General features: G+C 48.3%; 1 protein-coding gene across 6 annotated transcripts in view; it reads right to left on the minus strand.

Annotated features, from left to right (window-relative positions):
- Positions 1-2,572: 2,572 nt before the first annotated feature.
- Positions 2,573-14,963, minus strand: part of Rdga (retinal degeneration A) — a 520,967-nt gene continuing 508,576 nt past the window's right edge. For all 6 annotated transcript variants that reach the window (XM_077674674.1, XM_077674671.1, XM_077674669.1 and 3 more), the window contains exon 30: positions 2,573-11,354. In XM_077674674.1, coding sequence (XP_077530800.1) covers positions 11,305-11,354 — 50 coding nt within the window. In that variant the 3' untranslated portion in view covers positions 2,573-11,304. The remainder of the gene's footprint in view (positions 11,355-14,963) is intronic.

Genomic DNA, 14,963 nt, shown 5'->3' on the forward strand with positions numbered 1-14,963 from the left:
TTTTAAGAGGCGCCACCAAAGCTTGCGTGCACTGAGCTGCCACAACAGTGGGGACGTCCGAGACAGCAGGGCATCAAGCCAGCGAGTGTCCAAAACATTGACTGGAGAAGCCCGCGATAAAATGGCCCCTCCCTTCCCTCGCCAATGCGTCTGTTCGATGCACGTCGAGTACAGGAAGTGCCGTGCAGGCGCTTGGGAGAAAACTTGGTAGCCTTGGGAATGAGTTTTTTGCCCCAGTTGTGCTGGCCTCCCGCTCCTCCTCCTCCTCCCCCCCCCCCCCCCCCCCCCCCCGCCAGTGACAGAAACAAGGACTGGCATGGCACCTGAAGGGTCACCTATGAGCTACCAGCAAGCATTCAGGAGCACGCAGCAGAGGCTGGGCAACATCGCGTTTACTAGACCGCGACATGCAGGAGTGCGCGAATGCTTCTTTTTGTTCCATTTATATCCACAGTTTGCTATACTGCACGCGCTATAAATCAGCGAAGTAGTTTAATTTACTGGGATTTTCACTGTGGATACAAAAAACGCAAAAGCTCTCAAGCTGATGCGCGGCAGCCTGATGCAACTGTGGCCGTTTTCTTTTTGAATAAAACTTGAAAATTGTCTCAGCTACCTACATCAATGGACACTATCATTACGTCGGAGGCATGCATGCAGCGAGTGACAAACTAGAGGAGTGAGTGTGTATTTTAGTCGCAAAATATTCGACAGTAAATACATCGTTGCTGGAATGACAATGGGCACCAAGTTAACTTGACGTAACAACAAACCTTTCAGCCCGGAAAATCGGGAACCAAGTGCAAAAGCTCGAATTTTCCACCGTTAGATCATCATAAAACAGCGTTCGCCACTTCTGCAACGACACACGGCTAAATGCAACGTAAAGAAACCAACAACAGACTCCCATACCATGCGCGCCCGCCACAGAGGAAATTTTCGACGGCGTAGTGCGGCAAGAAAAGTTTGTTTACAGCCCTAGGTAAGATAAAGGCTCGTGTAGGGGCTAAGCGGTACCATTTAACAATGAAATGAAGCGGGCGCAGAGCCACAGGGACGAGTAAAGAAACAGCCTAATTTTGGCAACGTGTGGTACTAGTTTTCCCGGTTGAGCGCCGCTGTCAGTCGCGTGAATAGGCGGCGCACGCTCAGGCTTCATTTAGAATACAAAGGCTGGACAAGAGAACTCCAACGCAGCTGTATTTTTCATACGGACAGCGACTACGGAACCCCGCGCTTAGCGAAGCGACAAATATTCGCTCCAAGCGCACCACGCCCAGCGTGTCACAAAGGTTGCTCGCGCCGGCACAGTTCGCGTCACAAAGTTCGTTCAAAAGCGTGGAACTTCACGTACCTTTTCTCCATTTGAACCGGTAATTCTGCATTGTGTGCTCTGCGGCACGAAGCAATGCTCCGGCATTGTAGTCCATCACCAAGAGCGGTCAATGCCCGGCGCCTTCTATGTTTCGCTAATTGGTTTCGGTTTCAAACGACCGTACCAAAATGGCGGACCTAGTTACCGGAGTCGACGTGAGATGGCGGTGCGCATTTTGCATAGGGTCTATTGCGGCCTAGTGATAAGGGCCATGGCTATTGCCGCCTCTTCCGTCGTTGCGGGGTAAGATGTCCGTACGGTGAGGGAAGTGACTGCAGCGAGCAAAGGAACGGAAGATGATAGGTGTTACATTAAGAGACAAGAAGAGAGCGGAGTGGGTCAGGGAACAAGCGCGTGTTAAGGACATCTTAGCAGAAATTAAGAAGAAGAAATGGACGTGGTCGGGCCATGTAATGTGAAGGCAAGATAACCGTTGGCCATTAAGGGTGACAGAGTAAATCCCTAGAGAAGGCAAACATGGCAGAGGGCGGCAGAAAGTTAGGTGGGCAGATGAGATCAAGAAGTTTTCGGGGATAAGTTGGTCGCAGTTAGCACAGGCGGGTTAATTGGAGATTAATGGGAGAGGAAAGGACCAGGATAGGCTGGCGATGATGATCATGATGAAAAAAAGGTGGGTTCGAAGCGAACCAGTAGATGGCGCTGGGTGCACACTGAAAGTGGCGGGCTTGTAACGGAACCTCGCCCCGTCCACGTGTCCGTCCTTGTGGTCGTACGTGTTGGTGCAAGATCTTTAAGTGGCGCCCCGTAGATCTCTGACGTCAGCTGAAAGGGACTGATCTAGCTTGTCTGCTATGCATCGCTGAGTGTCACTGCAGCTGCTGCGCTCGAACTAGCCCATTTGATGCAAGACTGCATGAAACAACCTCTGGCATTAGTTCAGTTGCATTTTTACCCTCTGAAGCTGCGGAACTGTGACCGGCAACAAATGGACAAACATTTGCACCAGCAGCATTTGCATGTAGTAGTTGTAGTAGTAATAGTTTATCTCGCCTAGAAATGGGAGACGTTGCGCCGTCCAGCAGCTCGTGACGATTCGACAATCTCTGCCATGGAGACCAGTAGTTGCTGGGCGTCCAGGACAAAGCTAGTCGTCAGCTTCACCCACAGCTCGAGAAGCGGAAGAGCAGAGGAAAGAGGTGATGAAGTGAGCCATCAGGCGGACATTTTGGTCCCGTCTGTATTTCAAAATTTATTTCTCCAACTCTTTTTGCAAAACAAAAACGACACAAAAAGTACCAACACACTTGAACTTCAAAGGAACCAAGCAGTAACATTCACAGAAGAGAAAAAAAAAAGAAACGCCCGAGAAAGTTTGCTCTCGAGTCGCGTGTCGTGCGCAAAACTGCCAGTAGTGGCAACTATGATACAAACACATATTGCTGTTGCATTAAAACAGTAAAAAGCCATGCAAAGGAACATTGCAGGGGGCGCTTAGTGTATGCGCGCACATTCAAAATCAGCTCTTAAGAAATGCACGTCCCGCAAACATTTAACGTGGAACTTGCACAATGTGACGACAGAATTCGCCTCGTTCACCCATCACCTCCAAGGCGTTACACAAGCTGCTTCACACACAAGTACCGATACATTTTTTAGCGGCACCAATGCGTACTTTTTTCCATAATTGTTTCATATGCATGAAATTAAAAACACAAAACTACGCGCACAATGCTAATGGCTTCCAGACGGTCGAGGTCAACTGAAGAAAATCCAACCCTTGTATTTCATCCTCAGCACTTCACAAGCATCGGCTGGTCCTCTCGGCCACATCCTAGCCACGCCTCAAAAAATCAACCTGTGCTCACAAGCCAGCGCCACGAATCCACTCCCTTCTTTTTGTTGTTTGTCACCAGGTTGACCAGTTTTTCAATGCATCATTTCCAGGCCACCTACAAAACAGTTCGACGCTAACCCTAATTTGTGAAAAAGGGTTTTGGAAGAGAAAGGCTACAGGCATTTACATCTAATCAAACTGATTTGATGTAATTTCTAATCACCATGAAATGCAGCCAATACACACATAACTCAGCGTGAAACAAAACGTTTGCTGCCCAAACTTTATTAAAACAATAAATAATTACCTTTTCCCCGGATATTTATGAAGCGCATTTCCTGCCTCGGTAGCTTTGTGCTCACGGAACACCCGGCATTAGCCATAACGCACCAATTTCCAACGACAGAGGGTCACGAACATCGCGGGTTCCACGTCAAACGTTGCGAGCCCACGCATTAAGCACAACCAATAGCACCGCGGCTTAACGTTAGATTCACAGCAGGCAACACTGTGCATGGTAAGGGGAGGGAGTGACGGTGAACTAGGCACGCGGGGACCACTCCCGCGATCAAACGACGTAGGTCAGCTACTGTAGACCATTGAGAAACGCCAGTTTGGTGTGTATTTTTCTGTCTCTCCTCGCCGTTGCATATGCGTCCGCAACGTCAGCGCGCTCGCTGGTTTAGTGGCAAACTCGTAGCACGTAGGGGTGAGGAAAAATAGACTCCGTGGGCAGTTCGACAGGCTTCACAGGGTGGATGGCGGATCAGACGAACCCCCATGCGGGGAAATTCCCGCGACTATAAGTTAACGTTCACCCGAAGAACAGGTCTGTCCACTCTGCGAGGGGAAGTGGCAGGGGAAACGACACTGTTTCGCAGATGGACGCCACAAGAAGGTCAAGAGTGTGGGGTGAAATGTGCAACAGTGAGTGGAAAATGTGATGCCTTAAATGGGCTGACGCAGAGATGGCAATGCCTGGAATCACCTGCGGCAAGGTCGTAAATTTCTCTTTACTTTCACAGAAAAGAAACAACCTCCCCCTCCCCAATTGCTGCGGACTGCTGCGCTGAAATCGACGCATGACAAGGACGTTTTTCTTTTCTTTTTAATGGAATGCAGCGCAAATGTAAGCTTTAAACAATGTTTCATCTGGTATTTCTAGAAATTTCAAGAACGTTTGGGGGGAGGATCTCGGAGAGTTTGAATTGGAGATAAAGGAAAAGATATGTTGCTTCATCGAGCATGTATAATTGTGCGACGATATCATTTCTGCAGCAAGTCGGCAGACAATTTGGGGCTTGAAAGGCCGTTTCTCTTTTCTTGCTTTGTGTTTTGTGAACAAACTAGCCTTTGTTCATCACAGGAGACGCCACGGGAAACGCACGGCCCGACGACAAAACCTTAAGAACAACACGCACAGAGGGCGTTCTTTGTCGCTCCACAACGAGCGGAACGCACAGGTTCAATGGCGCGCGTACAAAAACATTTGTCTGCGACAACACACACGGGGGACACGAAGATTTCGGGATGGCAGAAGAGTTTTCTTTTTCTTCATAACAGCACCCTAGTGAAAACGACGCTGCGAAGATCAGTGCACACGTATAGACTCTCAGATTAACAGAGCAATGACTTGGAAGCAATCAAAAACAACAGAAAACAAGGAAAGAAAAGCGATATCACAACAAATAGAGATACGCATCTGGTTAGTAGCAAAGGCTCGAAAAAAAATGTCTGAATTCTTATCAATTCCTACCTCAATCAGTAACGGGACCCTGGAAGGGTTCACGATCATGACCACACATGGAATACACGTGGTTCTGATCATCTGAGTCAATTTCAAAGACACGCGAAACATAAATACTGCTTCACACCCCCGTATGCAGCTCGTGGCATCGTAAAGAAAGACGTGTCGGTGCCCCAAGGGTCGTGGTTTGTTCAGTGAGTAGCCAACGTCAGACAGGAATCGTGTGCGTGGTCTCCTTTTGGCAAGGGGGGCATGTGCAAAGAAACTACTTTCCTCTAGCAAGCCACACGAGATTAGATTTAAGAAAAAAATAATATCGGAACAAGCTCAGAAAACATCCTTCTCAAGAGGACGCCGCTTCCCACCGGCGAAACGGCAAGCGTATTTATTGGCTTCCAAAAAACAACACCGGCTAGGCCTAGATTCCTGTGGTCTTCGAAGAACAAGAGACGAAAAAGGAGGCGGAATAACAGGCGTATGTGTACACTCGGCCCTAGGGGCACAACTACAGTCGAACAAGTGGTCCAGTGGCTTTTATACACTTTGGTTCAAAGTAGGCCTCCTAGGTGGATAACGTATGCTACATCACTACTTATATGTATATTTATATATATATATGTATATATATATTTATATGTTTATTTATACGCTGACAAAAACCTGCATCCAAAGTGAATGCGTTGCTCGGACTACCGAAAGTTCGTGCGCTTGCGGGGTGAAGCGAAGATCTACAGGCGTGGGAGGTGGTAGGTGACTCCCGAACGAGCGTTTCAAGCAATCAACCCACACAAGTCTTTTTCACAGTACAGCTTCAGGTCTACAACAGCACTACAGCTCCATTCTTGGGTCGCGGAAGGCAAGAAGCAGCAAGGTTATTGCAATTGCATGTCTGGCTTCAGCAAACTCATTGTGGCCGCAACAGAGCACAGGACACTAACTGTACAACTCCCTCACGCATTTCTTGATATGACAACCTCTCCCCGTCAAAAGCACAGGCAAAGCGTGTGTGAACCAGAGGTTCCATATGCAACAGAAAAATGCTTCGACTGGTTCCCGATGAACCCTTCTCCTGTGGCCAATTTCTTTCATGCTGCATAACACTGCTCTGCACTGACGCGCAAGAAATTTGCACAACCTTTTACGTCTCTTGCTAAAGTAGCATCTGTAAATGGATAGTGTTTCTCTTGTGGTAGCTTCCAACTGGTTGAAGCAGACGCTGGAGTCTCTTTCCGCTGTGCTTATAAACTGTTTCATCTCAACACTGCATTGCAGGATCCTTTACATACTCGGCAACAACTTGAGTTACGACACTTTCAACATCAAAGAAAAATTTGGCTAGAATGTAACGAAAAGACGGCGCAGTCCATCCAATGCTTAAAAGTTGCTTCCTCGGAATGCGAAACATTCAGTGAACTTGCTAAGGTCCTCAGAGGTGATCAAGCTAATGCCCAAGCCAGCTCTTTCTAGAAAGCTCGTTGACATTTTTCTAAATGGAAGTGTGCCACATTCCCCTCCGTGAATAAAATAGAGCATGTGATCAGGACATACCAAACCTATTCAGTAGGTGAAATGTTTCCACAGCGATTTCTGGCGAGCCACTACATACAAGAAAATTTTCCGGAACAAAGCAAGAGAACTTGCCACACTGTCCAGCAAACAATCTTAGAGCAAATTTTGTGGCAGCGTGCCATAGGAAATATTTCTCCTGCTGAGAATATGACTGACATCTTAACGACATCTTGCACTCAACACAGAACCTTCGTAGCGCACCCTTGGCCCCATGGCAACCACCTTTCGCATGCCACGCAATCACACTTCAACAGCAGCAGCCAATCTTATGCAAAGCACGTACAGGTCTACCACTAATCGCTCGGGAAGAAAACCAATTTAATAAGTTGCTGAAACAATGCTAGTTAGGTTAAATCGAACTGAATGAAAAAGTGTAAGCACTCGATACTGTAGCAGTATAGTGAAATTGATTAAAGACTATACCAAACTGACTACATCAAACTATAACAGACTGCGGAGACTACGTAAATTGACCAAAGATAGCCATTTTTGGAAACCAGGTAAACAAATTGCAATACGTACTAGAATCTGTTGGCAAAAAACACTTTTTCGCAACTGTTACATCAGCAATCATTGAGGGCAAGCTGAAAGCTCAGAGACGGGAGAGTTGTCAAAAAGTACAAGTCTTCGTTAAATTACAAAAAGGTGCAAAGTTGTAGAAACGGGTTCCACCAACATTTGTGCACAGCATTTGTGTAATCACAAATACTTGTATTTAATAAGTTATCTGCAATGTAGACAAGGGGTTTAATACTACGCATGCATGGTAAATATATCAGCAGAGCTGTTGAAATTCCGCCGCAAGTCAAGAAATTACAATGCGCCTCACAAAAACTTTTTAGAAACAAAAACCGCTTTGCACATGCAGTGAACCTAATAAGCCACATTCTTGTCTGAGGTTTACAAGTGGTAACAGCCATTTTCTTTTGAAGGCCACTCGACAGGGCACAAAGTTAAAGGTGTATAAAACCATTGTAGAATTGCAACACGAACACAATTGTCTTTCAACAGATGGTGAATACAACGCAAAAAACACCGCAGAATTACATCTCAATCTCCATCTCAGCTGGCACTGCACTACGCTGAATTGTTAAACTGTCTGGACATGACTTGGCCACCAACAGGACTCCAGAAGGCTTTCCGCAGTTTCCGATTCGAGGCAATAAAACTCACTAATGCTTACATTATGTTTCAAGTTCATGAGTGTCTATCAGATGCGAAAAAGCCCACCAAAAGCAAAAGGAATCCTTTGATTCGCAACTACAGATTCAGCAACTGCCTTTTTATTGGGTTCAAACTACAATGGCACTGTCATTTACTGGCTCCACCACAGTCACACCTACAACTGCTTCTAATTTCTCAGTGTACAGCCTCAAACAGCTCTAAATTGCCCTTCTACGAAAAGAAAACCTCAGTAATTGAAAATACGACTGCATTCTCGTGCTTTCTGGGCTTGTCAACTTGGCCCTAAAGGGGTCACCTTCCAACAGAGCCCCACCGATCCTAAGGCAATGCTTGAGTAATCCGCAGCCTGACAGCCCAGTCGATCATGCATAACTGCACTAGAGTGCAGGTGGCAAGCTCATTTTGAAAAATTGCCCCGACATGACACTTGTGGGGATATTTACACTCTGTGCTTCTTGTTTTAAATCTTGTTTTACTACGTTTGGCGGACGTGCCCATAGACAAGCTCCACGTGGTGTGTAAACAAAAATCTAAGAAAAAGAGAACAGCAACGCTTCTGTGAATTGATGCTGTAAACGGCTTTTTGACGCGAGTGTTCGATAAAAAAAACAAACAGGAACGGAGAAGAGTTATAGAACTATACGACGCCTTCTGCATAAGTTACGTAGCACCTATGAAATCCCACCAGCCCGGTCTGTATCACCACTTCTGAACAATACTGGTGACAGCAAGACGAGCACAGGAGGGCATGTGGTATCGTATTTTTCCAGCGTACGCAAGTTTTAGACAACGAAACTTCACCGATGAGGCTTAGGGGTAATACATATGTATTTCCTCTGGACAAATACAGACCAATTGCCCATGGGCTGACATTATACCAAAACTGTGAGAGGTGGTGTGTAAGGTAACGTATTTTTTGTGTGGTGGCTATTTTTGCAAAAATGAGGTATCGAAGAATAAAACCTGCCTAACACAGATGGTTGTGCAGAATGAATACACGAGTCAAGGCAAACTGCAAGTAGAACGTAAACTCACGCAGAGTTTACCGACCTTCACACCAAGATGCCATATCAAGCAATGCCAGGAAAGAGAGAAAGAACTGACTTTGCCGTACTGCTCGAGCACATTAACTCAACTCTTTGGCCAGTGTATAGAGTTACGTTTCGTATAGCAAGATTTAAAGGTGTCCCATTGTGCGTAGTTTGCTAGGTTGCCATGCGGATCAGGTTTGTAAAATGTACTGCCATCCGAGAATACTACAATGCCGCGAAATAAACAGAACAAACGAATTTTGGGCAGAACTTAGTGATGCGTAACTCGCTACCGCTGACGGGTGATAGAAGCATACAAAAACTACAAATACAATCAAATATAAAAAAAAATCCGGACCTTGGAGAGGAGCGCACTTAGGAGATGCTCAGAGAAGGTTGACATTAGAGCACAGCACAAGGCAGAATGAAGTCACCCGTGGGGAAAAAAAGGAAGAAACGTGATCAGCCTCCATTGAAGACTGCAAATACAAACAAAAATAGGTTGCCACTGTTAAACAGCTGCACCAGCCAGCGAAAACCAGCATGTGTCCGGCACTCGACTCTTACGATATGTGTGACGAGACCCTCGAAGCATCCATGATCACCAACAATCAGAGAGAGAGATCTGGACTGAACATAAAGGAAAGACTATACAGGAGTCGCCCTACTTTACGAACACTGCAAGGGCAGAGGTACGTAGAGTTCTTCCCTACCCCGAGAAAATGCCCTTGTCACCTCGACTGCGACTGTGCGTGGCTTGGGAGTCTACATGAAGTCGTGAAGAGATAGAAATGCGTTCCGTCCTTCGGGGCAATAAAACAGCCGCTAGTAGCTACGACGCGACGCTATGATACAGGGGGCTACATACAAAATTGTACAGCGTAGTAATGCGGGGCTTTTACAACAGCACTGCTTCTGCACGTTTCAATGAAACTACTGCCGCTTCTCGTAAAAAGGGCCATTCCACAAGGGACCACACAAGATTTACAATCTCTCCTTTGACGATACCGGTTGGCTCCTTTGACGATTTACAATCTCTCCTTTGACGATACCGGTTGGATCCTTTGACGATACCGGCTGGCTAGTCCCGTTGGCATTCAGGCGGAGTAGGGCGCTGCGAAACCTCGCAGTTTAAGGACGACAGTGTGAAGGTCCCGTGGAAAAGGCAAAGTGTCGGTCGCTGCCAAGTTTGTGCTTGACAGCAAACGTTTGATGGGCGCCGCCGCGGTGAACAAGAGGAGATTCGCCGCACGACAGTGAATCCAGCAACACGCGGGCGTTGGAACGAAAACATTCCCGGCTTGCGGCAAACGGCAAGGGCGTCGAAACCGTGAAAGTGAATTCGAAAGACTGCGAGAAACCTCGATAAAATCGAAGCGCGATAAATGTGCACGAGAAAGAGTCGCAAAAAAAGCGTGTGCGAAAGGCTGTTTCAAATTCGTATACGTACGTACACGGGAACAAAAGTAACGTAACGACTCATCAGTCAGAAGCGCAGGGATGTAAAAGCAATTGAGCTGCTCGGAGCTCAGCTGCCGAAGTAGCAGCACAAAAAACGTTCATCGGTAAAGTCGAGCTGCTAGAGCTGCCACTTGCTTCATCACCTGACTACGCTCAGATAAGCTCGTTGCGCGCACTGTGTAATCACTCTCAAGCTGCGAAGCAGACGCGAGCTTTGAACGACAAACAGCGAAGTTTACTGCTTCGAAATCATCCGACCTCAAGACATCGCAGCAACAGCATTCCAACCCACAAGCTGCCAAGGTTGCTGGCAGGTACTGAAACACAAACGCAGTGCATCGCAACTTAATCACCGGCTACTCCCCTACACAAAAATGATGGTTTACCTTTTCCTACCTTTCCAAGAAAGGGGGACCGGACATCAGCAATGGGAACGATACAACAAAATCCTAATGCCCAAAGTAGCGTGCAACCTAATAGCGATACATCAGTGCTGCATCTATTAAGCTGCTGGAGATGCAAAACTAACTAGCATTCTTTGGCGGGAAGCAACGCAAGATCACCGGGACTGCACACATTTCTACAGCTGTCGGCACAGAAACTAACAGGTGCGGTGCCTACAATTTCATTTCAAGGAGATTGGTTTCACGTGGCATACAACGGGAAAACAAAGTCATTCCACCAGCATCTACGGTGTCAGGCAAACAGGTATGAGGGCAGCGTTGTGTAGTGCAAGGACCACGGTTGTTCAGGCTAGCTTTGGCAGTGCGTGGGGAACGAACGGCTTTGTCTTCTAGCACCTGCCAGTTCCCTCATTAGCATCAGCTTTGCGTTTTCTCTGAACTCAGCCTTGCACCGTCGCATTGCAGCAACCTTCGTCGTGGCAGTCTGAATCGCGACGTCAGTGGCAGCTCGGAGATGACCAGCAGGGGTGGCAGTAAACCTCCATCCTTGCGGCGCGCGGCGGGTGGCGCGCTGTGAGCGTAACCTCGGCTTTGGCTTGTCTTGGCCTGCCTCGGCTTAGCGTTCAGCACCGCAGTCTCACAGCTGGCGTGTCACCGCTCGCTTGGCCTTGCAGCAGCGGCTGAAGGAGAGAGCTGAGGCCCTTGTTCGGACACAGGGCGACAGCGTTCAGCTGTCGTCAGACAGCTGTCTCGCGGTCCTGAACGAGCCTCTCGAAGTGCTCTTGACCTGCGGTGAAAATTGTTTAAAAATTCGGTTAGTTGCTCTTTTTGGAGGAATTGGCAAGAAGATGAAGAATATAAAACCGGATGGTGCAAGTATTCCGAGTGCACCGCTCATTCAACTTCACTGTCCATGGACCCACCCCTGTCTCCGATGAGGGGCGTGATTGCAATCCTATCGCACAATATCAAAGTTAGTGAGGCTATGATCATGATAACGAGAACAAGCAATGCATCACAGATTGCCTAGGTAAGCATGGATGGACAAACTTTTGTTATGTGCCAGGAATGCGTTGTAGTCCACGACAAAGGAGTAACAAACAAGCTAAACATGCTTTAGCAGACCTGCAAATCACAATGAGCAAGTTTTTGTCCGAGTATTTTTTAGATGCGACGCTCAGAGCATCTCTTGTCGGCGGCCCTGTCCTTCCTGCGTGCGTCCAATGTTGTCCGCAGCCTTTCCACTCTCCCCCTCTCCTCTCCGATAGCGAACACTCTCTCGCGAGAGGCATTGGATTGGATTCGATTGGCTTGGCTTGGATTGGATTAAAGTGGATTGTGTTGGATTGTGTTGTGTCATAGCCGCGGCAGACGCACTGGCGCCGGCACGTGCCCAGGTGAGAGCGAACACACTCTCTCAACATCTGCAGGTGCACGGCCCAGCGCGCACTCACTGCGCCGGTGGGTGGCGCTGCGCGCGGTGCTGCGCATGTGCAGTACTCTCTCTCTCTCTGCGGTCTCCTCTCCTTCGGGCGCGCTGCGCATATAACCGGTTTGCCGCTCTCCGGCGGCCTTTCGGTCGATGGTTGCTCTCCGCTTGCGCTTGAACCCCCCTCAGCGTCGCATCACACCAGGGTTTCGCGAGGGGAGGTGGGCGTAATTTTTGCTTTGGTTTTCAAAAGAATGAGGGAAGAAACATCTGGCTTATAGTAAGAACATTTTTCGACATTCATGCACAAATGCCACCTACTTGTAACAAGTCGAACCTGTGGGAATAAATTCCAGCCACGGTTTTAATTGCTGTAGCTCCACCGTGTTAAGTGCACATTGCAGACGGCTACTGGTTGATAATTTTGATGACGCCCGGGTGTGTCTAATGCACATCGAAATATTTTTGTTGAAAGAAATTGAAGCAGCTTGCACTAGTGGTGCAAGGCTTGAGTCAACAGCGGGGCTTGCGATCACCTAGCTTTTATGTGGCTTGGCTAAGTTGTTTGTAGGTTTTGTGCGGTTATGCTAGGAACTGGCAAGCCCGGACCGTTCTGTCCACAGCCTTCCACATCTCTCCCAAAGTGGACTGTGTTTTAGCATGTGCTAGAACCAGTGGCAACCTGCTTCGTGAACTCAGCGTCTGTAGCTTTTCTGTGCTTCCCCCTTGGATGCACATGAACTGGCCAGGAGCAGAGCATGCGAGAGATGACGCCACGGACACTGGGCAGAGTGTTTTTTACGACACAGGGAGCTCCTCACGAGGCGCACACTCATGTGCTCTCGGTATTTTTTTGGGGGGCATTTTTTTGCGAGCTCCTCATGTGGCAAAAGCAGCAAAAGCTGCTGTAAAACGTGCCGTGCAGCTTTTGCAATGTGCTCGCCTGTGAAAACCTTGCTGTGTTCTTTTTTGCTTAGTTTGGTTGACCGACTGTTATCCTGCGCATGTTTTCTTGTCTTCTTCTTTTCTTGTTAAAAAATTGCTGTTGTCACTGATTACTGTATAAACCCCCCTTATGTAATGCCCTAGAGCCCTTAAGGTATATAGGGTATAAATAAATAAATAAATAAATAAATAAATAAATAAAAGCCCACGTGCAAGCTGGGCTGAGTTTTCCGGTAACGCTCCACCTAAAAGCTTAAACATCATCGCTGTTAAAATTTTGGTCCAAAGCCATGCCCGCTCAACTGTCCCGTTCACCTTGCTCGCCTGCCCAAACTTTTCAAACTGTTTTCCCAAACTGTTCGTCCGTACCTCCTGCCCCATCCATCCTGTCCGTCCCACCCCCACCCCATCTATTCCATTCGTCCGTATCTCCATCCCACCCATCTCATCTGTCCCATTCATCCGTCCCACCTGCCCTGTCTGTCCTGTGTCCCGTCTATTTGTCCCTCCTGCCCTGTCTGTCCCACACACCTCACTCGCCCCATTTGTTCGTCTCACCCGCCTTGTCAGTCAGTCCCTCCAGCTCCATCCATCCCTCCCATCTCATCTGTCCTGTTCGTCCATCCCATCTGCCCCATCTGTCTGGTGTCCCGTCTGTTTGTCCATCCCACCCCATCCACCCCGTCCACCCATTGTACCCCCCCCCCCCCCAAGTCTGTTCATCCCTCTTGTGCCGTCCATTCACTTCATCTGTCCCATTTGTCCGTCCCGCCTGCTCCACACATCCGGTGCCCTATCTGCTTGTCCTCCCCCCCCCCCCCCCCCTTCCCGCCGCCGGCCTCACCTGCCTTGTTTTTAGTGTCCCATCCGCTCATCCTACCACCCCCTTTGTCCATCTCATCTCTTTCGTCCGTCCCACCTGTCTCACCCATCCAGTGTCCCGTCTGTCCATCCCTCTCCTGCCCTGTCTGTCCCTGCTTCATCCACCAAACCCGCCCCGTCTGCTCCACCTGCTTCCCCTGTCCCGTTTGTCCATCCAGCCCGCCTTGTCTGGACAGTTGTCCCATCTGGTCATCCCTCCTGCCCCATCTGTCCCTCCCCATCTACCCATCCTGTCCCTCCGGCCTCGTCTGTTCCACCCACCCCATCTGTCCCGTTCGTTTGTCCTGCCTGCCTTATCCGTCATCACTCCAATCACTGCATTTGTCAGTCCCACCTGCCCCATTCATCTGGTGTCCCATCCATTCATCTGTCCCACCCCATCCACTCCGTCCACCTACTCTGCACATCCACATCACCTGTCCCTCTTATCCGTCCCGCCTGCCCCGTCCGTCCAGTGCCCCGTCTGTTCATCCATGCTGCCATGTCCGTCCAGTGTCTCCGTTCACCTTTCTTGCCCCTCCCATCCAGCCCACGTCATCTCTCAAGTTCATCCATACCACATGCATCGTCTGTAGTGTCCCGTACGTTAGTCTGCCCTGTCTGTCTTGCCCTATCCACCAACCCACCCCATCCATCCCATCCATCCATTTTTCCCTCCCGCCTGCGCTGTCCATCCGGTGTCCCATTTGTTCATCCCACTTTCCCCGTCCATCCGCCTAACCTACTCCAACTTTTTTACCACTCCAATCAGGAATAATATCTGTGACATTGTGTTCGGGCACCTCAACCACAATGAAACTGCAGATTGTGACGAACCTGCAGACCTAGGGCTCACATGGCACAACAACAGCTCTATATCTTCAATTTATATTGATACGTTCATGTCATGAGGGCACCAAGAAGTGCTGCAATGAAAGGGAGAATACTTCCTGAAAACTTAACAATTTTCTTCTCACCGCTATAGCAAATTTATATAAGATCATAATTTACATGATTATAACTTGGTTCTTTTTTTTTCGAAGTCTGGAGGTGAACAGTTGATGGGTAGACGGAAAAGCCAGTCAGCCTATAACGCAATTGGCATCCACTTTCTTTTAAATTTCATATAAAACTGGGGGGTTTTTAACCCATGTGCACGCA

Source organism: Haemaphysalis longicornis, unplaced genomic scaffold (genome assembly GCF_048455015.1).
Source record: "Haemaphysalis longicornis isolate Haplotype H1 unplaced genomic scaffold, Haemaphysalis longicornis Haplotype H1 scaffold_6, whole genome shotgun sequence".
NCBI lineage: Eukaryota > Metazoa > Arthropoda > Arachnida > Ixodida > Ixodidae > Haemaphysalis > Haemaphysalis longicornis.